This window comes from Labrus mixtus, chromosome 4 (assembly GCF_963584025.1).
Source record: "Labrus mixtus chromosome 4, fLabMix1.1, whole genome shotgun sequence".
Classification (NCBI taxonomy): Eukaryota; Metazoa; Chordata; class Actinopteri; order Labriformes; family Labridae; genus Labrus; species Labrus mixtus.
Genome location: NC_083615.1, coordinates 689,572 through 713,782, shown reverse-complemented (window position 1 = coordinate 713,782; position 24,211 = coordinate 689,572). Strand labels below are relative to the sequence as shown.

Here is a 24,211-nt window from a genome sequence, read left to right as displayed (position 1 = left end):
TTTCATTCTTTCATTTTATATAACTCATTTGTTTGTTTGCCTTGTTATCTAAAGATGTTAAATATCGTAGAGAAAGGGAAGAAAACCTTGATGGAGGGAAACATTTATGAATTTATGTAACTCAGATCCAAACTACTTTAAATAAACTGTAAAACATGTTTCTGTGTTGTAAGAGTTATTTTTTAGTATTTCCACATCACTGGGGGGACACAACCTTTTTGACACCACACCACTTATAAAAATGTAAAATATTGTCATCCTTATGTTGAATATAAAATATGTGTACTGTATGTTAAGACATGATGACAATAAAAAGAAAAAATGAATATATATAAATATTTTGAAATTAGTAGTGAGCTGTAAAAAAAAAAAAAAAAAAAAAAAAGCTGAATTATCTGAATTGAGTAGCCTACATGTCATGTTTAAAAATGTCATAATGGGCTTACATTGTAGAAGCTACAGATGTAACAGAAACTCTTAATGGTCATGATGAAATGTCCTGGATGTGTAAAAGTTGGCTGTAGGTAGCCCCCCCCCCCCCCCCTCTCAGGGTTTTGCAGCTTTAAACAGTCCACAATGCCTTGCGGTGTCCCAGTTCCAATGCCGTGTATTTACCAGCAGGAGTAATGAAACGGGGGGAGAGGGGCTTTTTCTTCCGCAGCCTGCTGGAGAGACCGCAAAAGACTTAGCGCACATTCAGGACAGATAAACTTTCAGAGTGTCGAAACGTGACTTATTCGGTTTTTTTATTCGGTTTTTTTGTCGCCTTGATTCTGTTTTTGACCCGGCAGTCAAACGAGACTTTGTCGCAGTTCGTGGGAGTGATTTACTGGTTCAGTGCTGAAGAAGGAAACATTGTTTGCGGAATTGACGTCTTTACCTGATGTGCATTAAGGATACTCTTAACTTCACTCGGGAGAGGACACACACTACGTTGAATCCTCTGAAGGTAAGAGCATTAGAAACAGAGCTAATAATAGCGTTATGCTGCGGCTGAGCCCCGGTGTGGTGACCGGGGGAGGCGGAGATAACGGAAACATTTCTGGAGTAGAAGTTCGGCTACTCTCTGAGCCCGTTATCGCCATTAGCTCCTCCTGCCCAGTCCCCCTCTCCACACCAAGAAGTGGAGGCTGTAGAAAGGAGAATGGATGGTGCTATCTGTCAGGATGTTTGGTGACAAAACACCAAGCTAACACAGCAAGAGCCACATCAGATAACTTGAGTCATAAGAGTGTTTGAAAAGGAGGTTCTCTTGTTGTTTTCATCCATAAGGGCCAAATGTTTTCACTTAGACATGATAGCCTTCTCTGAGCTGGCTCAAACTGTTGTCTTTCTTCAGGTCAGGCAACTTCAGTATGGCTACCAGAAACACTCTCTTATGGCCTCAGTAAACATATGGTATAGCCTATAGTCTTTATATAGCCTAAAACACATTTAGTCTATCTTTTTTAAAGCCTCAGTGCTGTACTATACTTCTACACACAAGGTGAAGCTGAAGCAACCTGTAGAGTGGTTGAACTCAGCCAAGGTTTGTCTTTCAGTCTATATGCATTGTGACTTTCTTATGTAGGCCCTAATGGTGTTACAGCTTTCTGAATGTTCTGCACCTTTAAGAAAAAGCTAAAGACCCAGCTCTTTATGAATACCTACTAACTTAATGATGATGGTCTCCATATTATTGATGATGATGATGGTAATGACGATGGTTTTTGTTTGATAACGACGACTTATAAGATGGTTTCTATACTGATTAGAGCTCTCAAGAACTGCCCTCAATGTTGTGCTTTGCCTCTGGTCACTTCCTGTCAGCACCTGTGTGTCCAATCAGACTCAAAGCTGATCGTTTGCTCTTACTGACATTGTTCCCTTTTTTCTAGATCCTTGCTTGTGTTGTTCTTACTCTCTGATGTACGTCGCTTTGGAGAAAAGAGTCTGATAAGAGAATTGTAGAATGAAGATTTGGCTGTAGAGAATCACCCAAAATAAATGTTGCCACTTTTTTTTGTTGAGGCTGCTGCTGTAAAAAAAACCCATTTCACTTCTGAGTGTGTGATTCAGCACCAGATGATGTTTTAACAAACCGCTGTAACATGTAAACCCATAGACCAGAGGCCCCACTGTGCTGCCCCGCTGCAGGAGCCCCCCCCCCCCCCCCCACTGGCTCCTATAAGCCTGCCAGTGAGCAGTGAACATGGCAAGTGAACAAAGGCGGCATTATTGCTGCGGCTGAACGTGACCATCCAGATGTTGCAGCTCTTGCCAGCACTGACCTCTCAAATGAGGTCCAGGACCTAATGGTTTTAATGTGAGCCAGGGAGGAGAAGAAGAAGGAGGAGGGCCGGCTGCAGGGGCAGGGGCCACTGGAGAGCTCTCAGGACCTGAGGCTGCAGTCTGTAGTGTGACGGGATGTGGGTTTAATCCTAGACGCCGTGACCTAAAGATTTGGGAGTAAAGTTCTGAAGCAGTCCTGAGGAAAGCTTGACCCTGCTTTGTGTATATTTTGGGTTTTGCTTTGAAGCTTTTAGGAGTCGGAAAGCAACATTATTTCTTCTTGAATCTTAATGAAAATTAAATTGAATCAAATGCATCTGCTGGGAATAACCACCACTATCTTTTAGCGTTTGAGTGAGTAATGGCACAGTGTTTCCTTTAATTGCTCGTTAATTAACACTCATCTATATTGCAGACGCTAAAGGTCTCAGAGGACACTAAATTAATTGAGAGAATGTAAACACTGTGCATACCAGATGCTTTTAGAAAGTGAAGGACAGAGTAAAAAAAAGAGTCTGTTCAACTCCGTACTCTGTTCTTAATACTTAATACTTGCAGGCTGTTTTACTACATCACAAGTTGTCATATGTCATCACATGTTTTGTTCATCCTGACACATTTTTATATATAGTTTTTTAAACATACAAGAATACACACAACATGAAGTAAAATAAAAATAAATAAAAATCCAAAGAAAAGGTACAAAGAGAAAAAAGATAATTAAATTAATTCTTTTGCTACTCTCATAATTTAATATAATTTAATTTACATACCTGTTATTATTCCACTTTATCTGTTTCCTTTATCCATTCACTCCAGTAACACATGAATTCATCTTCTCTGTTTCTTAGCCTATATGTAATTCTTTCCATTTCTTTAATATCTTCCACTGTTAACTTCCATGCATTAATAGACGGGGGGGGGGTTATCATCCAGTTCCCCAGATTTTTCAATAAACTGTGTTTCACTTACTGGTCTTTTAAATGGTTCTCAACCTTGAACTCCAGCATGGATGAAGTTTGTTGAAGTGTCATTGTTTAACAGATCACAGAATAGACGGACCCTTAGTGCGCCTTGTCTCTTAGTCATGGCCCGTTGCATTCTCGCAGCACAGGAATGCACATCCTGACTGTTATCAGATTCCTCTCCACAGGATCAAGACCTGCAACAGGCCGCAGTCTTTGCCCTGCAGTCTCAGCGTTTACATTTGCAGAGGGTGTCGTAGACGGGGCAAGCTGGCAAACTGATGTTGAGGAACTTCTTTATCTGGTTCCCTTAATGTTTAACCACATGAGGACCATCTTTGCATTCATCCTAAACCTTTTGCCACCCTGATGTGTTTTAATCCCCTGGGATTATAATGACCTGTACCACTTGATGACAGGAAGTGAACGCTTTCCCCAGTTACTTCCAACCAGTGCATCCACAATAAACCAGCATCTCTGGCTGCTGGATCCATTTCACAACAGATCTGTTTCCAATTACAGGAGGGGATAAATTGCTGGTAATTACATGTTGCGCTACAGGGAGCACAATTTGAATTAAAGTTTGGTTAGCAATAGGCTAAAAAGGCTTAAGTACTCGAACAGACTATAAGCAGTCTCCCATTGTCTTTAATTAAAAGCAGATTGGGGGGGTTTAGCATGTCAGAAACCTTCTACTACATTCTAGTAACTTGGTGTAGTCGCCTTTTAAAACTTTCAATAACCAAACAAACATGTCCTTCTCCAAATGAATGAATCAATCAATTTTTATTTGTATAGCGTCAACTCATAACAAGTGTTATCTGGAGACACTTTACAAAAAGCAGGTAAAAGACCTTACTCATTGTTATGTTACATAAAGCAGGTAAAAGACCTTACTCATTGTTATGTTACATAAAGCAGGTAAAAGACCTTACTCATTGTTATGATACATAAAGCAGGTAAAAGACCTTACTCATTGTTATGTTACATAAAGCAGGTAAAAGACCTTACTCATTGTTATGTTACATAAAGCAGGTAAAAGACCTTACTCATTGTTATGATACATAAAGCAGGTAAAAGACCTTACTCATTGTTATGTTACATAAAGCAGGTAAAAGACCTTACTCATTGTTATGTTACATAAAGCAGGTAAAAGACCTTACTCATTGTTATGTTACATAAAGCAGGTAAAAGACCTTACTCATTGTTGTGTTACATAAAACAGGTAAAAGACCTTACTTATTGTTATGTTACATAAAGCAGGTAAAAGACCTTACTCATTGTTATGTTACAAAGATCCGGCCTATCCATCATGAGCACTTTAGCAAAGCAGTAAAAGTTACAGTGGTAAGAAACAACTTTCTTATTAAAAGGCAGAAATCTTCGGCCGGATCCCCGGCTCATGACGAAACAGCCTTCACAGGTCTAGACTGTGCCGGGCTTGGAAAGGGAGAGGGGGAGAGATGGGGTAAGATGCAGGAAGAGGGATAGGGAGCAAGGGGGTGGGGGGTGGGCAAATGGCAGCCTTGCTTCCTTACAGAACAATGGTCTGCACGGTTAGATACATAGAGAGCAGGGTGTTATATCTTGTATTTGTAGAGGTAGTGTTTGTGGAACATGAGGCTTCTCCTTGACAATCCTGTTTCTCAACGAGGTTCAGTTGATTCCCTGCAGGCTTCCTCCTGATTCAAGCTCAGTCTTTGTTTTTCATTCAATGTAATGAATGCCCATCTTTGTTTCCCTCGATCCCCCCTTACTTCTTCTGCTGCAGGACTCTCAGACCAGCTTGTGATGCTCGACAGACTGTGAATCCTCAAACAAAGCTCATACAGTAAAAAAAAAAACCTCCGACAGTATAGTATTTAATCAGGGTGTACATTTACACCCACACGAGCATATGGAAGGTTGTTTACTCCAGCAGCAAGTTGAGGCCATTTTTCCTGCCAGCTCTGTACGCTCCTGTAGGCCTGGAGAAGAGTCAGCAGCAGCAGCCGGGCAGCCAGGCTGCTCACTGCTGCTCACACACCTCACTGCTCTCCCAGGGATTCATCTTGAGTCTACACTGCTTAAACCAACATGAGGCCAAAACAAATGCCATGGGGAGTTTGGGATTTTCTGGAGTTGATCATCTTTTTAACCGAGCTGAAGTAGAATTCTGGATATTTAAGCCCTCCTCTCTGGCAGAGGACGCGCATGCACAAATCAGGGAGTGGGCATCTCCCCAGACTGAGGCTTTGACAGGCTGGAGGAATGGAGCCTGCAGAGCTCAGGATGGCACGCTGCCCCACACCACTGTGCCTGTATCATCAGATGGGTATTCTGGGTTAATGTTAATGAATAGAAATGTTACAAGCCTTGACCAGAATGTGTATTTACCTTCTGAGTCCTTTCTAGCTCGTGCAAGGAAAAGAAGAGATGCTCAGCTTTGTTTGGACATGTTTCCTTTTTTCTTTTATTAATCTGAAGACGATTGATTGTGCCACTATTCTGAATCAAAATGTAGTATACCATATTGCACTGAGTGCTCCTACTCAGAGTTGCAATAGGTAATATTTGAAGCACTTCCCCTCCCCCCTCCAGTGTATAAAACTTTCCCCCTGACTGATCCACTCATGTGCTTTGCATCAAGACCTACTCTGTCCATATTTCGGTTTCCACAACCCTCCAGAAGAGTTTCTAGTTTTTTGCAGTCTTTTGGGTCAATGCAGTAAAATCTTGCAGTCTACTTTTTCGTGGAACTATTTAAATGAGCCTCTATTACTTTCAGCCCTCAATGCCACGCAAGGGCAGTGTGCGTGCACCTTCCACCGGCTGAGAATAAAGTTATGAAGAGCAAGGCTTCAGACAAAGTGTGATACTCAAATACTAAACAAATGCAATGGATCCGATCACACAGTGTGTTTGTGCTCTGAAGTCTGAGTTCTCTTAGTCGCTGAAAGTGCCTGAGGATTTCTTTTGTCTGTTTTTTAGAGCTACAAACATTAGTTAATGAACTGTTTGGCATTAATCAGAAAATATGTTAAAGAACAAATGTCATACATTGCTGATCCTTTAATTCAGAAAAGTCATTTCTCATTAATTTTCCAAAAAGTGAGGATTGGTTTTTCTTAGTTTTAGTGTTTGTTTTTTTGGACAGTTTGGCAAAACCATCCATTATGTCACTGTGGTGTTGTTGATCTTTATCATGAAGTTAACAACAAATTAACCAACTGACAAAAGAGTCTCAGCTCTTATCTGTTCACCGTATTTAACAAACATTACTCTTCAGCTCTCTCTAATGTCTTTACCATATTTAGAAAAGCAGTTGGTCGAGGGAAGGACAGGCTGGTGTGGGGTGACTTTGTGAGCGTGGACAGGGAATATTGGGGATGGGGGAGGTGTAATTGGTGGGGGGGTTGGCGAACAAAAGGACCTTTTGACTCAGCAGTGTAGTTGCAGTGAAGGTTAGCTCCATGGAGAGAGAGTGATAGAGATCAGGGGAGATGCCATTCATTCTCTGTCTGCACGCTGTCCTTGAAGGACGTTTTGAAGGATGTCTCACCCTCGATCGGTGTTTCAGAGACGGTGACAGTATCAGTCGTTCACATTTTCAATAAGTGCTTTGAAAATAAGACTGGATGTGATTAACCAGATGACATTAGCATATCTGTATTGTGACAGTGCTATAAGGCAATCTTCCAATAATCATTATTTCAGAAGGAACTTCAGAAGACGATGTCATGTATTTTCCTGTGTTGGTGTTCATATCCTAGAATTCAATCCTATAGGGACCAAAGCATTCTACTGTGATGACTGTGTGACAGAACAGTGGCAATAACTGAGAAAACCTACAACACTCCCTTATGTAACACTTCTTCAGCTCTCCCGTTTCATTTTTTAATAACACTTTCATGCCTTCTCTCTGTTTCCCTCGCTGTTCCCCGTCCTCGATTTGTCACTGACTTAATCTTCCTGCTCTGTCTTCGACGCTTCTGGGTAATTCTCTGTACAAAAGCAGGAACTGGACCTGGGAAAAGTCTACTGGCAGACCCTTCCTGCACCCCCCCAACAGACATGTACCTATTCATAGCAAAGAACAGAAACAAGAGTGCGATGGCCAGCTGGTCCTGGCAGTGTGGCTGTAACAGTCCATATGAAGTGGACACTGACAGACTCTCCTTTATTCATGAGCAAGACTACACTTTGTACGTTCTGCTTATTTCACTACCTGTGTTAGTAGATCTTACACCAGGTACAAGAAGTGTGTCTGTTACACACACACACACACGTGTTATGACCATGTCCTTGAGCACATCCTGACTAACTGCTTCCTGTTTTCCTTTTTGGTTTCCTCCCCAGTGAAGCGGCTGGAGGGGGCTTCAGCTGCCCTGCACCACTGGAGCCTTCAACGATGTCGTGGCCAACACATCACAACCGGCCCCCTTGCTTCTGACCTAAAATGGAGCTCAAGGTCTGGGTGGATGGAGTCCAGAGGGTCGTCTGCGGGGTCACCGAGGCAACCACCTGCCAGGAAGTGGTGATTGCTTTGGCTCAGGCCATAGGTAGGTATTTTTTCTACTATAACCTTTCATGCAGATATCCTGTGAGACACATCCAGGCTGTTTGAATTTCTACTTTGTATTATTTTTGATTTCCTTTAACTGTGAAATTTGATTCTTTAAAGTCTTTATATGTGATTTTTCACACTTAAATATAAATCAAGTTTATCCTCTGAAAATAACTCTGTGAGTCATGACTGTCTACAATGGGTGTAACACCCGAGTCCCACTGTCTGTGATGTTTTCAGAGTTTTCAGAGTCCTATCTTCACTTTGTTTACATCGCCCGGACGGCCGGCTGACTCCTCCCCTCGTGTATAAAAGATGTTTAATTGAGGGACTAGAGAAAAGAAGAATAACATACTGTACTCACTGCTTAACTGTGTTTCTAGATCACGCTCATTTCAGGTAAATTTACATGCAGTGTGAAGATACGAGCAGAATAAAGATCGCTAGCATTAGCATGCTAACACAACAATGCAGCGCAAGTTGTTTTGGTTTCATGCTGGTGCTCAAGGGCGACATCTGCTGGATCAAAAAAAATCACATATAAAGCCTTTAAGAAAACCAGTATGTGAATCTCCTGCCTGCCTGCAGCTCCTGCTGAGTTCCAGTGGGTCGTAGTCAGAGGCTGTATTGGTACTTTCTTAGATCTGAGTAACCCCCCTCTCCCATATGGCTCCTTCAGGAGCGGGGGAACTTGAACAGGCTGTATTGACATCACTTCCCACAAAGCACAGAGTAGGAGGAGGAGGGAAAGTCTGACTCATTCCCCGGTCTCTCGCCAAACTGAGAAAGCCTCTGAAGACCTCCTCTGCCTTTTTTTTTTTTTTCGATTAAAATCATTTACACCACTTTAAGTGATCAGACATAAATATCGATTCAGTACTCTGGCATTAAACACGGGTTTCTGTCTGCATGCTACTGCAGAAGCTGTGTGTAGGTTTTCTTTTAACGGCATTTAAAAATTGTATTTCTTGTTTAAGAATGAATCAAGTTGAATGTGAAAGGGTTAAACCTCTTAACGCAGCTATGGACTGCAGATCTTTGCAGCCTTCAGCCTCCTTCAGCCAATTGTTCTATTTTCCAGTCGGTACTTTAACTGTATGGTTGAGACTAAAGGCTCTTATCTCACTTATAAAAAAACACTGTGAGCTGTTTCCAGAACCACAAACAGAAAAGGTTGTAGAGGTTTAAGTCTGTGATTGTTAAGTTGATTACGGCAGAATGACTCCATGTCTAATTAACCCTCAGGCATCAGTTTCATTTTCTACCCTCTGAAGTCACTAAGGACAAAAATGTCCACTGCAAAAAAAACTGATATAAAAATAAAACAGATTGATATCTTCTTCTACTTTTTTCTGCATAAATCTCTTAAACAACTTCAGCCCTGCTCAAAACTACCAAACATTCAATCATTTTTAGGAATTTAACCCTTTAAATGCCAGTTTGATTACTTGATGTCACTGTTGTTATTTATGAAAAAAAAACACAAATATGAGTTATTTTCCATATTACAAATATTTGGTGGCTGGGGGATTTCTTTAAAATCAGTCTTGGATATGTCAAAGATTATCCAAAATATTGACTTTGATGCATTGTTAGTTTTTGTGTAGCATCAGATTTAAAATGTAGTTCCCTGTTTGGACATTGGAGGGCGAAAATGTCCAATTTACAAAAACTGCCACGGCATTTAAAGGGTTAAATTCCTGATAATTATTCAATATTTGATAGTTTTGAGCAGGGCTGAAGTTGTTTAAGAGATTTATGCAAAAAAAAGTAGAAGAAGATATCAATCTGTTCTATTTTTATATCAGTTTTTTGGAAGTGGACATTTTTGTCCTTAGTGACTTCAGAGGGTCGTAAACATGTTTCAGTGTTCTATTGATCTATTAAAAACATAAAATGTTCATTCCAAAATGTGTCAAGAGAGAAACTTTCTTACAAAATGTGTGCCATATGCACTAACAGACAAAATGATGGACAGATGAAGAGGAGACATTTTACCAAATGGACAAAAATGTCCATAGTGATGCATGAGGGTTAATGTCTGTGTGAAGTATCTTAAATAACTTCTAAGACGAGTGTCATGGCAATATTTCTGTAGGTTTGTTTTGCAATCTTCTAAGTGATTCCCGGTAATTGTCAGAATTACCTGAAGCACTCGTAAAAAATTGTGCATATCTATCTCAGCATGAATATCAGAAATCATTTGTTTTGTGTTGTTTGCAGGTCGCACGGGGAGGTACACTCTGGTAGAAAAATGGCGGGACACCGAGCGTCACCTCGCCCCTCACGAGAGCCCCGTGGCCTCCTTGAACACCTGGGGTCAGTACGCTGGTGACGTCCAGCTGATCCTGCTCCGCACAGGCCCCTCCCTGACTGAACGACCCCCCTCAGAAGGACCCCCTCTCAGAGGACCCGAACGAGGGCTGCACCGCCAAAGCCTCCCTCCACTCGCGAAGCTTCGTCACCCTAACGACCGCTCCCTCCGGCGCCGCGAGCCACGTCGCAAGTCGCTCACGTTCACCGGCGCACCCAGAGGCCTCAGGGAGATACTCAGCGGGGGCAGGATCGTCGAGGCCGAAGCCAACAGAAGAATCCTCCTGGGAAACGGTGGAAATCACCACCACCATGCTGGACCGGCCATGGGGACTGCGTCGCCCGGCCTGTGGGCCTGTCGCATGGAGGACCTGGTCAGACTGGTGGGTATACAGAGAGAGACTCTGAACGTGCTGGAGAAGAAGCTGGAGGCCTACGAGGCCGAGCTGCAGGCCTGGGCGGAAGGGAGAGGGGGGCGGGGCGGAGGGTGCATTGGAGACCCCGGTGGTGGAGGAGGAGGAGGACTGGTCGAGGACATCCTCAGGCTGGAGAAGCATCTGAGGAAGAACAAGGTGGAGATGGAGGAGGAGGAGTTTTGGGCGACCGAGCTGCAGATAGAGCTGGAGAGTGAGAGGCAGCTGGAGGAGAGACTGCAGGAGCTGCGAGGACGCCTGCAAGGCTGCGAGCTGGAGATCGAAGACAAGCTGGCAATGGTACAGGTGTGCTGTGTGCGGGAGATTTTTTGGGATATTTAATTCAAAAAAATTGTTTTTGAATAAAGTTTTGGTGAATGAGACATGAATCAAAAGCAAATGAAATAAAACTTTATTTTTTAAATCATAGCTGTGAAAGTAGTATCAGGGTATTGTTTATTTTTCTATATTTGTTTGAACCTTCAGGGTGTAGAGGCCGGCTTGGAGGAGGAGCGGCTGCAGAGGGAGCGTCAGGAGACCCAGTGGGTGAGCGAGGCCGAGGCTCGGGCTCAGGTCCTCAGGGTCAAAGCAGAACTGAAGGCTCAAGAGAGACAGGCTGTCCAGCTGGAGAGCAGCTGCAGAGCGGTGGACAGATCGCTCGGACAAAGCGGCAAGAAACTGCAGGTGAGACATATTAATGCGTTCGAGGACTTGCCCTCAGTAGTTTCCTCACACAATAGAGCTAAAAATGAATCTGACAAGTCCTCTTTGATGTGAAAGGATGCAGCTGTAGAGAATTCTTTTGAGTTGCAGTCGATTTAGAAACATAAAGCATTCAAAGAAATAATACAGAAACTGTTTTGTTGATATGATGTTCATTTGTTTGCTGTATGTAAAAAAAAAAATCTTTCAGCTTGTGCTCCATTTATTCAAAACCAGTAAGGTAGAAAAGATGGTCAATGTGTGTTTCTCTTTCAACAAAACTGACGAGGTCACAAATAAAATGATGAAGACACTTTTATCATCTCTTTAACCCTCATGCATCACTATGGACATTTTTGTCCATTTGGTAAAATGTCTCCTCTTCATCTGTCCATCATTTTGTCTGTTAGTGCATATGGCACACATTTTTGTAAGAAAGTTTCTCTCTTGACACATTTTGGAATGCACATTTTATGTTTTTAATAGATCAATAGAACACTGAAACATGTTTACGACCCTCTGAAGTCACTAAGGACAAAAATGTCTACTTACAAAAAACTGATATAAAAATAGAACAGATTGATATTTTTTTCTACTTTGTTCTGCATAAATCTCTTAAACAACTTCAGCCCTGCTCAAAACTATCAAACATTCATAAGTTTTTAGGAATTTAACCCTTTAAATTCCAGTTTGATTACTTGATGTCACTGTTGTTATTTCTGAAAAAAAAAACACAAAAATGAGTTATTTTCCATAAAACAAATATTTGGTGGCTGGGGGATTTTTTTTAAATATATCAAAGATTATCCAAAATATTGACTTTGATGCATTGTTAGTTTTTGTGTAGCATCAGATTTAAAATGTAGTTCCCTGTTTGGACATTGGAGGGCAAAAATGTCCAATTTACAAAAACTGCTATAAAAATAAAACAGATTATTATTTATTTCTTTATAAATCTCTTAAACAACTTCAGCCCTGCTCAAAACTACCAAACATTCAATCATTTTTCGGAATTTAACCCTTTAAATGCCAGTTTGATTCTGGCATTTAAAGGGTTAAATTCCTGATAATTATTCAATAAATATCTATCTGTTCTATTTTTATAGCAGTTTTTTTTGCAGTGGACATTTTTGTCCTTGGTGACTTAAGAGGGTAGAAAATGAAACTGCTGCCTGAGGGTTAAAAAGTATCCAAGTGTCTGAACATCAGCGTGAACAGCGTCTCGTATCATCTGTAGCTGTAGATGCCAGCGTTAAGATTCCTGCTAACACCTTCCTGTTCGCTGAGGAATAACTTTCTCGTGCCGTTTCATTGAAGGACATGCAGCACGAGCTGGAGCAGCTGACCAAGGAGCTGAGGCAAGTGAACCTGCAGCAGTTCATCAAACAGACCGGCACCAAGGTCACCGTGCTGCCTGCTGAACCCACCGAGGAGGAAACTACTTCAACCACTTATGGTATAGGTAATATCTGTTTTTTTTGTTTCCTCTTTTCAATTTCTTTAACATCTAAATATTTAAATTCAATAGTTCAAATAAAAGAGAAGAGTCACAAACAGTCGTTTATAATACATTTTAATAATAATAATAAGGCGCCTTTCAAAACTCTCAAGGTCACGTCACAGAGCAGAGATAAAAAACAACAGAGTAACAACACAACGATAAAAATAACATTAAAAACACAAATGTACAGGATGTAAAGGAGTTATGAGACCAGGTGGAGAATGATCAGACTGAATATGCCAGTTTAAAAAAGATGTGTTTTGAGATGAGATTTGAAAATGGAGAGAGAGTCGTTTATATGTCCAGTTATCATTTTCTGTTAAAATGGTTGAAACAGGAAGTTACTGAACTTGTTGTCACAGGTGACTCATGACTTGTTTTTGTGAAGTGTATAAAGTGCGGTTTGTCTTGAGTCAGCCTGAGCATTCATGAATTTATACTGTTCCATCTGGGCACTTCTTAGTTTTCCATCTCGGATCTTGATCGCCTGCTGATTGAAAATGACTCAGCTCAAGGCAACGTGTGTGTGTGTGTCTGCAGGTGTGACTGTACAGCTATCTTTTTTTAGAACCAATTTGAGATTTTACACCTTGGAAATGAGAAAGGCAAGAGAAAGTAGAGACATTTTGAACGGTTCCTTCTTTGAGTCAGACAAACACCGGTGTGTCTGAAAGGGTCAGAGAAGAATGTAGATATGGGTAAGAGTGAAGGTATTAAAAGCATAAACACTTGTTAGTGTATTAGAGAGACAGAGGATACTGGGAGGAGTCGGGAGTATTTTGGGAAACAGAATTAGCTTTAACCATCTCCAGTAGCGACTGTAGTCACCATGCACACAGCAGCTGACTGGATACAAACGGACCCTGGCGTCATTCATTGAGCGGACTTTCTGTATCTCTCCTCTCCCGCCCATCACTCTGTCCCTCTTATCTCATGCTCAGCAGTTTCTGTGATGGGCTCAATGGACCAAAGCTCTGTCCTCCTACAGGAGAGCTGACACATAAAGTGAGAGATCTTGATTTATGTGAGAGCTGTCACAAAGCAAGAGAGGCGATCTACATCAACTTTTGGGCCAGCTGTCTATTTAAAACCTTAAAAATATAGAGAACTTACACCCAAATCAGAGGCTAAAAGTTTGACTTACAAAGACTTTGTGGTAAGTGTGAAGCAGCTGTTTTAAATGTTGTAACCAGGGACGTTACCGCCAGCTTGTCAAAGAAAGTTTATAAAGTGAGTGTACTTAGAGGATACGTCTGCACGCCCAAAACTTGATATTTAAATTCAAATACACAAGTATGACTACCCTCTATTGTCAGGCAAATATAAAGACATTTTTTTAAACATATTCATGCCCACTGTCTCAAAAAACGGTAACTCGGGGCGTTGGTGGCGCAGTGGTTGGTGCGCGTGCCCCATGTATGGAGGCTGTGGTCCTCAGAGCGGGGGCGGCCTGGGTTCGAGTCCGGCCTGTGGCTCCTTTCCCACATTTCACTCCCCACTCTCTCTCTCCCTGATTTCCAGCTCTATCCACTGTCCTATCTCTACATTAAAGGCACAAAATAAATCTTTAAAAAATTTTAAAAAATTAAAAAAAACGGTAACTTAACGCTAATTTAAAAAAAAGAAGAATTATTGTTACAAATTCCAGATTTTATATTTAGAATAGAATAGACTTTATTGTCATTGCACAAGAGTACAACGAAATTTGCTGTGCCATGCCTGAAATATAAAAATATAGAATAAAAACACATATATACATATACACACATGTATATATATATATATATATATATATATATACCTACACAAGTACAGTAGAAAATATCCAAACACACACACATACAATCATCATTAGTTTGTAATGAAATGTGTAAACAAAGCAGGTCAAAGCAATATTGCACTATTTGTCCCATGGTGGGTCAGTGTTTGATTTTGTTCAGTTCAGTGATGGCTCTTAAAAAACTGTCCTTCAGTCTCAGTCTGGAGATGCTTAACTGCAATTTGATCAAATGTTCAATCGTGTCTCCTCTTCTTTAAAAGTGGTAGCATATACAGTGATGGTTAATATTGAACGCCTGCTTTTATCATCAGCTCGATCACGTTCTGATTGTGTGGTGTGTACTTCATCATGGCACGCTGTAGAGCTGTGGGTTTAATTATTAAACTGGATGGATTACAAGTGTGAAAAATAATGACTTGAGTGTTCATGTCCTTCTAGTAACCTTCCAGTTTTTGTGGGGGAAAAAAAAATCAGCAAGCACTTCTATGCCAAGCCTTAAATTCACTGCATCAGCATGATCTGAACAGCTCTGTACTGCCCCCTGGTGGCTCCTCTGCATCAGCATGATCTGAACAGCTCTGTACTGCCCCCTGGTGGCTCCTCTGCATCAGCATGATCTGAACAGCTCTGTACTGCCCCCTGGTGGCTCCTCTGCATCAGCATGATCTGAACAGCTCTGTACTGCCCCCTGGTGGCTCCTCTGCATCAGCATGATCTGAACAGCTCTGTACTGCCCCCTGGTGGCTCCTCTGCATCAGCATGATCTGAACAGCTCTGTACTGCCCCCTGGTGGCTCCTCTGCATCAGCATGATCTGAACAGCTCTGTACTGCCCCCTGGTGGCTCCTCTGCATCAGCATGATCTGAACAGCTCTGTACTGCCCCCTGGTGGCACCTCTGCAGAGGCATTCTTTTACAGAAACTCGCTGTAGTTCAGAAGAGCATTCAGTGAAAATGATTTGAAAATATATTTTTTTACAAAGTAAATCTGACTTTATCTTTAATGCAATTCTTAAATGTTTTTCTAATGTTTCTTTCTTTCATGTGTTTTCCATTCACAGATTTAGTTCCCCTGTCCGGCTCCCTGAAGCGTCCCGTGTCATCACACGCCATGTCCAGTCACCTGCGGGTGCTCCACAGTCCTCTCAGTTCAGGCCTGAACCCAGAGGGGATCTACGTGTGAGTGGATACCTCAGTAGCACACTACTATGCACTGTTGTCTTGATTACATGAAGGCAGCCTCGAGTGAAAAGACTCAAACAGTGAAGTGAACAAAGTCATGGAGGTAGAAATGCACGGCGGTTTGAAGCATGAAAAAAAGAAGCAGCCTGAATATAACATCAGGACTTTCTTATCTTCAAGCTGCTGTGGACTTTCTTTATAAAACATATCCACTTAATGTACTCTCACTTTACTACCTGCTGAATGATTTGTATTGTTTCCTCTCTCTAGCATCATGATTCAAACCGAATGCCTTTTTCAAAAGCATCATTGAGAATCTCAGTATGTGACTCTGTATCTCTTAAAGATCGAATGTGATTTCTGAATGAACAAATCTTAACCCAGCATAGCAACTAGTTCTTATTGAAGTAATGAAGGATCGACTCGTGTCTGTAGTAGAACTGTTTCCCCAATTAATCATTTTGCATATCAGAACGTATTCCTGTAGCTGTCTGTGTTCATGTTAAAAACTATGCACAAATGGTAATGGTTTTTGTTACTAAAGAATGTTACTGTACGCACCAAAATGATGGATACTGTAAATATGTTTTCTTACTTTTCATCTTTATTCAGTGAATTATTATATATTATTACAAGGCTGCGTATTCACAGCAAACAACAAAGAAGGAGTGGCCTCATTCCTGCAGAAATATCTGCATCATGAAACAGTGTTTATTATCCTTTTAAGCTGTTTTGTTTGTGTTATAAGATGACTACACAGTATATTTTTTTGCCAAATATATTATGCTTGTTTCTTTGAAAGGATCAGTGGCCAAAGATTCGCAGGTCTTGTTGCATGATGATTGTGGTGTTCATATAGCCATATATCTGGATGTGCAGGGCCCGCTTGGTACAGTGAATTAATGAGTTTATTGTCAAAATGGTGGCATGTCATAATCCAGTGGATAGCTACAGCTGTTTGTGCAGAGCAGCCAAGGTATGAAGCCCCTCTTAAGGTTGTAGTTCAGCTGCTAATCACATCAAAGTGCCTTATAGTCATTCCGCCATTGTTGTAAGAATGTACAGTGAAGCTCCAAGTGGAGACATAAAAGCGATGATTGTAGTCCGGTTAGATGAAATGTTGTGTATGCAGAATGAAATGATGACAGCACAGCAGCAAAGAGGAAGCTATCCACATGTTTTCCCTCTTAGTGTTTTGTAGAAAGAAACCCCTAAGTGATAGTGTTTTACACTTTACTACTGTTATTACTGTAGTCATAGTAACACATGCTGTGAATCGCATTCACATGTAATCCGATTTATTTCATCATGCTGCAAACTTAAAGTCTTTCTATGTGATGTTTCACATTTAAATATATAAATCAAGTATCTCCTCTGAAAATAACTCTGTGAGTCATGACTGTCTACAATGGGTGTAACACCCGAGTCCCACTGTCTGTGATGTTTTCAGAGTTTTCAGAGTCCTATCTTCACTTTGTTTACATCGCCCGGACGGCCGGCTGACTCCTCCCCTCGTGTATAAAAGTTGTTTAATTGAGGGACTAGAGAAAAGAAGAATAACATACTGTACTCACTGCTTAACTGTGTTTCTAGATCACGCTCATTTCAGGTAAATTTACATGCAGTGTGAAGATACGAGCAGAATAAAGATCGCTAGCATTAGCATGCTAACACAACAATGCAGCGCGAGTTGTTTTGGTTTCATGCTGGTGCTCAAGGGCGACATCTGCTGGATGAAAAAATCACATACAAAGCCTTTAAGTCAACAACATACTGTCACCTAGGAGTTTGTAGTTTGAAATAAATAGAGCAGAGACGTTCAGCCTGTAGCATTCAGTCTCTACAAAGAGGACAGGGCGTCTTCCTGATGTCCCGTTAAAGGAGATCCTGTTTTCATTTATTTTTTTAAACTATGATATTCAGTGTATTTGGGTGTGTTGTCCCTTTAAGAAACCACTGGTGTGCATTATCCACCCTGGGATGAGAGGTTAGCTGCGGTCGCTGTTTACAACCGTGTATGTTTTGTAGAAGTGTACATAACCTGTTTTTTTATTGTTTCCTGCCTTAATATACTGCAAAGTGTTGACTGATGTATGGCTGTATCTGGCTGCTGATATGACTTTGATTGCATGATTCAATAAACCATCTGACTAAATGAGATTTGTCACGGTGCATGTGGTAACTGTAGCTTCTTTCTTTTTTTTATTTTAAGAGAGAATTTGGACACTTTACGCCTCAACTGTTTTTCATCTTCTGACCACTAGATGGAGACCTCCACTCAGGAATGTTAAACTTCAACACAACCTGGGGAGGTGCAGTAAATTCATGTCAACATTGTACGATTCACACAAGTTTTAGAGAGGAGTTTTTCTGGTCGAATGTGAAAATCCAACAGCTTAACGTTTTAAAGTGACTCCCAGTGCTGGTTAAAGATACTTACAGAACATTAGTGTAATCTTTTTTTCTGCAACGTCTGGCAGCTTTCATGTCCATTCCCTTAAAAGACAGAAAATGGTTTCTCCATGTCAGTATTACTTTAATGACTTTCACTAAAAAGCATTAACTCAAACATGAAAGTTTTTCATATGGACTAAATTAAAATATGGCACCAAATCAGCTAGTGGCAATAACAAAGGCAGGATTTAAAGCTTTTGACAAGTTGGGAGGAGGCCCCTTGTTTTTCATCCGCCTGTACAGTCAGACTGTAATCTCACTTCATCATCCTTTTATCACATGACATTTGTTTAAAGCCTGGGCTTACTGTACATTCTTCTGCTGTGACCTGTCAGCTGATTTACAGTTTTAGTAACAGTATGTTTCATTTACTGGACCTCACGTTTCCTCTCTCTATCAGAGAGAGGGCTGTTATAGCATGGCTCCTTTTTTATCTGTGCATACATAACATGGTGTGTTACAGTGTGTGTTCACCGTGACCTTAAGATTACACATGCAGGCGATATGTTGTTTAGTTTCACAAATACTTACTGAAGCACTCCTGCGTTCACCGACGAGTGAGAGTTTGGGGTTAAATAAAAAAAGCTTGCAAAAGTTTGTTTTGATATTTATTTTTCAACTCATCAGCAATAATTTAGAACAGCATGTGTAACGCATTAATGAAATGTGCAACAGTTGCTCAGTTAAATCTTTTCTTTAAAAAAATCCATAGACTTCTACAACACTGAAATAGACATTGTATACTTCATGGTATATTCACAAAAAAAAACGTATTTACAGATGCACATGCCACTTCATAGAACAGATTTGAGGCAAAAAAAATCAGCAGAATAGTTTTACTAAAGCAATGTCATGTATGCAAAATACAATGAAAATCTTCTGTTTAGTCAGTCACATGTGGAAGCTAAAAAACACAACACTTGCAGGAATTAATCTCTTAAAAAAAAAAAACAGGCCGAGACAAAAAAGTCAAAAGTCCTAAAACAACAATATTCAGAACTTGTGGTTCCCACCTTTTCCAAAGTAAAGAAGTGAGGGGTTTACACAACACAGATAGGGGGATAGTCTGACAATGTCAAATCTATTTATAGACGTAATCCTTTTACTTTGAAAGAGCTGGAAACAAGCAGTGGGCATTTACTTAGAAAATGTTGTATCTCTGCGCTCTGTTGAAATGGAATCATCATTTTATTTAACTCAACATAGTAAAAAAAGGTTCAACCAGAACTCCAGTGATTGACTTTTTAAAAATGAAATGGTAACGGTGTGGGGGAGGGAGACAGAAAAAGTGCACTTTACGTCTCAAGAGTAAAGATCGTCCTACATGTACAAACTTCAACAGCTGGGAAATGACAGGTACATTCAATATTAAAGATGTATAAGGTGCTATCCTACAACGCTTCATCCCGGAGGTACAGGAGTCACAGGTCACTTCACCTCTGAGCTGCAGCCCCCTTTTCTTCCTTTCCATTACTCTGCAGGACTTCAGTGATTCCTGCCTCACAAGACCAAACCAGTAGGCTAAAGGGAACCAGAGTAAACTCAGGCGTCAACAAAGTGTCTCTCCTATCATCTCTTCTTATAAATGTGTAATTATTAAAGTGTCTGATTTTTGTATTTCTTTTCAGGTGTGTTTGTGTTTTCTGGAAGGGGGGGAACCATTCAATTCTTCTCAGGAGGGACAAAGTGCCTCCCAATGGGGGATGAGGTACTGTGGATTGTTGCACTTCTTAACAGGCCCAGTTAGTGCACGTTTTGCATGTTCATGAACCAGCCTGTATTTACAGTCAGAGTTAAGTCGGGCTCTAACTTAACCTTGGCAGAGGTCAGTTTGCAACGTCATACATCCAAAAGAGGCTCGCTGATTGGAGAACTGATGATGTTCTCAAAAGTTTTTGGCACCAATTGCTGCCAATTCAAAATATTTTTTTTTTATCAAAGACGATTAAAAAAAAACCCAAACCCCTCAGCTCAACACAGCTGTGAGTTTATGTCAATCATTGTCGATAATTATTTAGCTTGATTAAACTAGAGTAAGTGCAAAAGGCACGTCACAACTGTCCCCTTTACGCACAAGCTTTTTGTACATGAGAGACCCCTCAGTGAGTCCTCCTTTAAACCTAATTTAAAAAATAAACACCTCAGCAGAATGCACGGAAAGGTAAAACACACTTTAGCTCGTTGGACACGCAGACAGCTGATCCTGCGGACTGTTCTTGCTCTCCAGAGACAGATCAGCTACGTCACCCTCCCCGTCATCCTCCTCAGGTGAGTCCGTCTCATCCTCCCGTGACTCGTCGCTGTCTGGACTCTGGGAGTCCTTGGACTGAGAGGAGGCTCCAAAGTGTGCAGACAGGCCGGGGAACGCGGCAGCGGCAGCGGCGGCGGCGGCAGCGTGTGCGGGGTACAGCCAGGGGAAAGGGGAACCGAGAGCGGCGGCCGCGGGGTACATGTACTTCTCAATGTTGTTCTTGTCTAAAAAAGGCATGTAGGACGCCGCGGCCGAGGGGTTGATGAAGTAGAAAGGCATGCAAATAGGCGTCTGCTGTCCCATACTGCTTATTCCCATTAGAGAGTTCATAAACGCCAGGTCTGGTCTGGTGAGGTCAGCGCCGCCCACCCCGCTCCCACTCCAGTTCATCTTTGGTTTCTTGGCAGCGCGCTCATCTCCAAACTCCTGCTTGATTTTCACAGCTTTGTGTCCCTGCTGCTGCTGCTGCGCCTTGTTGCGCTGCTCACACTCTTTGTCTTTCGCCTCGCTCTTTTCCGCCTCGCCCCCGTAACCACTGTCCGTGTCCGTGTCATTCTCGTTAAGCTCCCCCCCAACCTGGGTCCTCTGGATGACCGGGACGCAGTTCGCTTGGCTGTTGCTGTCTGCCCTCTGCCCGCTCTGCGAGTCCCCCCCCGCGGGGGTCTGGTGCTGCTGGAGCGGCAGCGGCGGCGGCGGCGGCGGCGGCGGCGGCGCACCGGGATGGAACTGAGCCAGCGCCGTGTGGAGGTGACCGATGAGCTGCGCGCACCTCTGCTCTCGCGTCGCCCAGTTCTCAAACTGACTCAGGTACTGCAGGACCTCTTTGGCACAGGTCTGGAACCCGGAGTGGAACGCGTCCAGGTCTGCGTGGATGGAGGATTTTAACGACCGGTCCCCTGAGAAACACGAGATTAAGAAATAATGATTTTTCTGTTCATTGTTACACCAAATGTGATAAAACAGCATTTTAATTATTCTGTTTTAATGCGTTTTTTAAATGCATTGTTATGTTAGAATGCATTTTCTACCATTGAAAACAGACAACAAAGTTTTATGCAAGCCAAGCAAATAAAAATGCAACTTAATCTTACAGAAAGAGAACAAGTCTCTGATTTAAAACATGCACTCCTGTTCATCTCTCACCGTTCTGCAGAGCGATGATCTTCTGGTGCTGCTGCTCGGTGACAGCAGTCAGTGCGTTCAGATGTTTCAGTGTTAACTCCAGGACCACAGCTTTCTCTAAATGCCCAAGAGTCTACACAGAAAAACACAGTTAAGGTTTAAAAGATCTACCAAACCAAATTTTCCTAACGCAGGGTCCAAACTTTTTTAGTGGTTTCATGATCTTACCGACAGCTTCAGATGTTCGGGTAATAAATCCTTCAGCTGGCCGATACATTCGTTGATTCTGTCTCTTCTTTTCTTCTCTATCAACCGGTGAGGTAACTTGTACGCGTCCTGCTGGCACACACACAACACACGCGTTTTACTGTGATGCTCTCTTATGTAAGCAAAAACTTTATTATCCATTTCAGTTATATTAAATTTCACAAACACAATAATGTCAGTGAAGGGAAACAAAGCATTGTCATTTTCTTAGAATAAGTCAGTACGCGCACCTTCCCACCATCCTCTCGTTTTATTCCTCTTTTGGATTTGCACATGTACAGGGAGGGATAATCCACCCTGAAGAAGAGAGGGAAGCGTTCGATTATTCACAAGGCTGACATGACAGTTTATAAGAGTTTGTCAGAGTTTACTAAAAAAAGCGACACTCACCCCAAGAAATCTGCGTGCTCCATGAACTGCCTCTCCTGTAAATGCGGTATTCTCTCATCCATCACCTCTCTCCTGGTCTTTCTCTCATCCATCACCTCTCTCCTGGTCTGCTTATCCGCTCTCGAACCTCTTTTGGGGGGAATGTTTGTTATTCCAACGAGCCACAGACGGGATGGATGTGCTGAGGGAGAGATGATGCACAGTGCGTGTCCTCCAATTGGAGCTGAGGCTTCACACTGATGTCTAGAGTTCCCTGAGCTGCAACTTCGCAAAGCCGCCAGTGCGCAAGCGCGCCTCCGGTGGGGGAACAGCTTCCGACTCACGTGTAGCCTACACCAGCACAAAGTCCGGTAATTAGACCTTCTGTGTGTAATAGCAGCTATCGCTCGCTGTTCCTATAGTGATGTAGTCCAAACACTTTTCGACCTGGTGGCTGAAACGTGATTCATGCTGCAAAATGTGGCAGAAGGAGAGCCTGAACCACTTACGCATTCTTATCCTGCATCCGTTTTCAACTTTGTAACTCAAGCCCTTTTACGTTGCAATTGTCCGAAAAGGTTGTAATGCTGCATAATTTGACATTAATCAACGAACTTTCTTGCTCACACTTTACAGGGAACAGAAATGTACTTCATGTTGTTATACAAAATTATATATAAAAATATTTTTACAAAAATGTATACAAAATATTTTTATATATAAAAATATATTTTGTATATGTTTTTTATATAAATATTTTTTTTATTTTTTATTATTATTATTATTTTATTAATTATTATTATTGTTTTTTATATATAAAAATATTTTACAAAATTTTATACAAAATATTTTTATATATAAAAATATTTTTTATATACATTTTTATATAATTTTTTTATTATTATTATTATTTTTATTATTATTATTATTATTATTTATTTAATTTTTTATATAAAAAAATATTTTGTATATATACATATATATATATACAAATACGTTTTCCTAGTGTTCATGAAGAAACGTCCTGAACTCGCCTTAACTCCCAAACAATCATACTGATCTAAAAATGAAAACACAGTAGTGAATGTGGTAAACACGGGGAACCATTTTCCCCATTCTCTCTTCAGTCCGTGTTGTTGCCCTGAGCAGGGCAGGGTTACCTATTCACACTTCATCTCCAGCACAGCACAGAGCTGCGTTGTCAGTAACCATGGCACCGGCCCAGCTGTGTGCTCAGACACGTGCGTCGCGCGGTTTCTTTATGAACCTTAGCATGGGTGCTGCTGCTCTCCCACCTTCATCTGATGATAAAATACAAACAAGGCAAACAAGGCATCAACTTTGACTTTTCTGTGATCTTTACTTCCAAATATGAATCAAATCATTTAAAGTCACAACCTTTTTTTAGCTTATTTTTATTTATTTATTTATTTATTTATTTATTTATTTATTTATTTATTTATTTTTTCATTTTTCTTTTAAAAGTCTCCAGGAGGTTTGTCTCATTCTCAGTGACACCTGCTCTCCTCCTGTAAACATAAACTGAGAAACAATCTGAGCCCCTGTAGCCCTCACATGCCTTATGATCACATTACTTCTTCCTGTTAGTCATGTGACTCTTTCTGGCTGGCAGCATATGGCTCTCTTGTGTAACAGTGCTGACAAAGAACGATCCAATCACACCGTCTCTCAGATGAAGTGTGACCTCCTCCGTGCTGGATTATTATTAACTCATACCTGCTTACTCGCCTCTGCACTTTCCCTTCTTTTTTTGTCTTTAATTTCACGAAAAAGTGAAAACATGTCACGGTCGTACGTAGGAGTCCCCCCTTTGGGTCTGCCACCCCCCCCCCCCCCCCCCCCCCCCTCCTTTCCCTCCTCTTCCTCTCCTCCACACTTTTGCTGCCTGCTCTATATGTGGCACTGGAGATGCTTTAGGAATCCAGTCCAAATGTTTTCCATATTAGTTCAGAGGCGTCTCTGTTTCCAAATAGCAGCAGAGCAGGACTTATGGTGAGGGGAAGGCCTTAGCGGGGGAGGGGAGGGGGGACGGGACAGGGAGAGGAGCAGACAGGC

General features: G+C 41.5%; 3 protein-coding genes across 6 annotated transcripts in view; 2 read left to right on the top strand and 1 right to left on the bottom strand.

Moving 5' to 3' along the window:
* Positions 1 to 596: 596 nt before the first annotated feature.
* Positions 597 to 17,832, top strand: LOC132973519 (ras association domain-containing protein 8). Of its 3 annotated transcripts, none has more exons than XM_061037028.1 (6): positions 597 to 949; positions 7,575 to 7,777; positions 10,006 to 10,808; positions 10,995 to 11,192; positions 12,528 to 12,672; positions 15,552 to 17,832. In XM_061037028.1, exons 2-6 carry the CDS (start codon positions 7,675 to 7,677, stop codon positions 15,671 to 15,673), a joined length of 1,371 nt encoding a protein of 456 aa, XP_060893011.1. In that variant the 5' UTR covers positions 597 to 949; positions 7,575 to 7,674; the 3' UTR covers positions 15,674 to 17,832. The 3 variants fall into 3 exon arrangements, with proteins under 3 accessions (XP_060893011.1, XP_060893012.1, XP_060893010.1); XM_061037029.1 differs by having other exon boundaries at positions 10,006 to 10,814; positions 12,528 to 12,666; XM_061037027.1 differs by having other exon boundaries at positions 10,006 to 10,814.
* Positions 17,833 to 18,721: 889 nt separating this feature from the next.
* bhlhe41 (basic helix-loop-helix family, member e41) lies at positions 18,722 to 22,454 on the bottom strand. 2 transcript variants are annotated; one of them, XM_061037030.1, is made up of 5 exons: positions 22,157 to 22,454; positions 21,997 to 22,063; positions 21,728 to 21,838; positions 21,521 to 21,632; positions 18,722 to 21,273 (listed from the first exon to the last, which is right to left on the bottom strand). In XM_061037030.1, the coding sequence occupies exons 1-5, from the start codon at positions 22,246 to 22,248 to the stop codon at positions 20,300 to 20,302; spliced, it is 1,356 nt and encodes a 451-aa protein (XP_060893013.1). In that variant the 5' UTR covers positions 22,249 to 22,454; the 3' UTR covers positions 18,722 to 20,299. The 2 variants fall into 2 exon arrangements, with proteins under 2 accessions (XP_060893013.1, XP_060893015.1); XM_061037032.1 differs by having other exon boundaries at positions 21,728 to 21,835; positions 22,157 to 22,444.
* A 1,723-nt stretch (positions 22,455 to 24,177) lies between these two features.
* The window catches only part of sspn (sarcospan (Kras oncogene-associated gene)), a 10,340-nt gene continuing 10,306 nt past the window's right edge, over positions 24,178 to 24,211 (top strand). Inside the window, exon 1 of the mRNA XM_061037036.1 lies at positions 24,178 to 24,211. This exon is cut by the window's right edge and continues 268 nt beyond it. The gene's annotated coding sequence lies outside the window, so the exon portion shown is untranslated.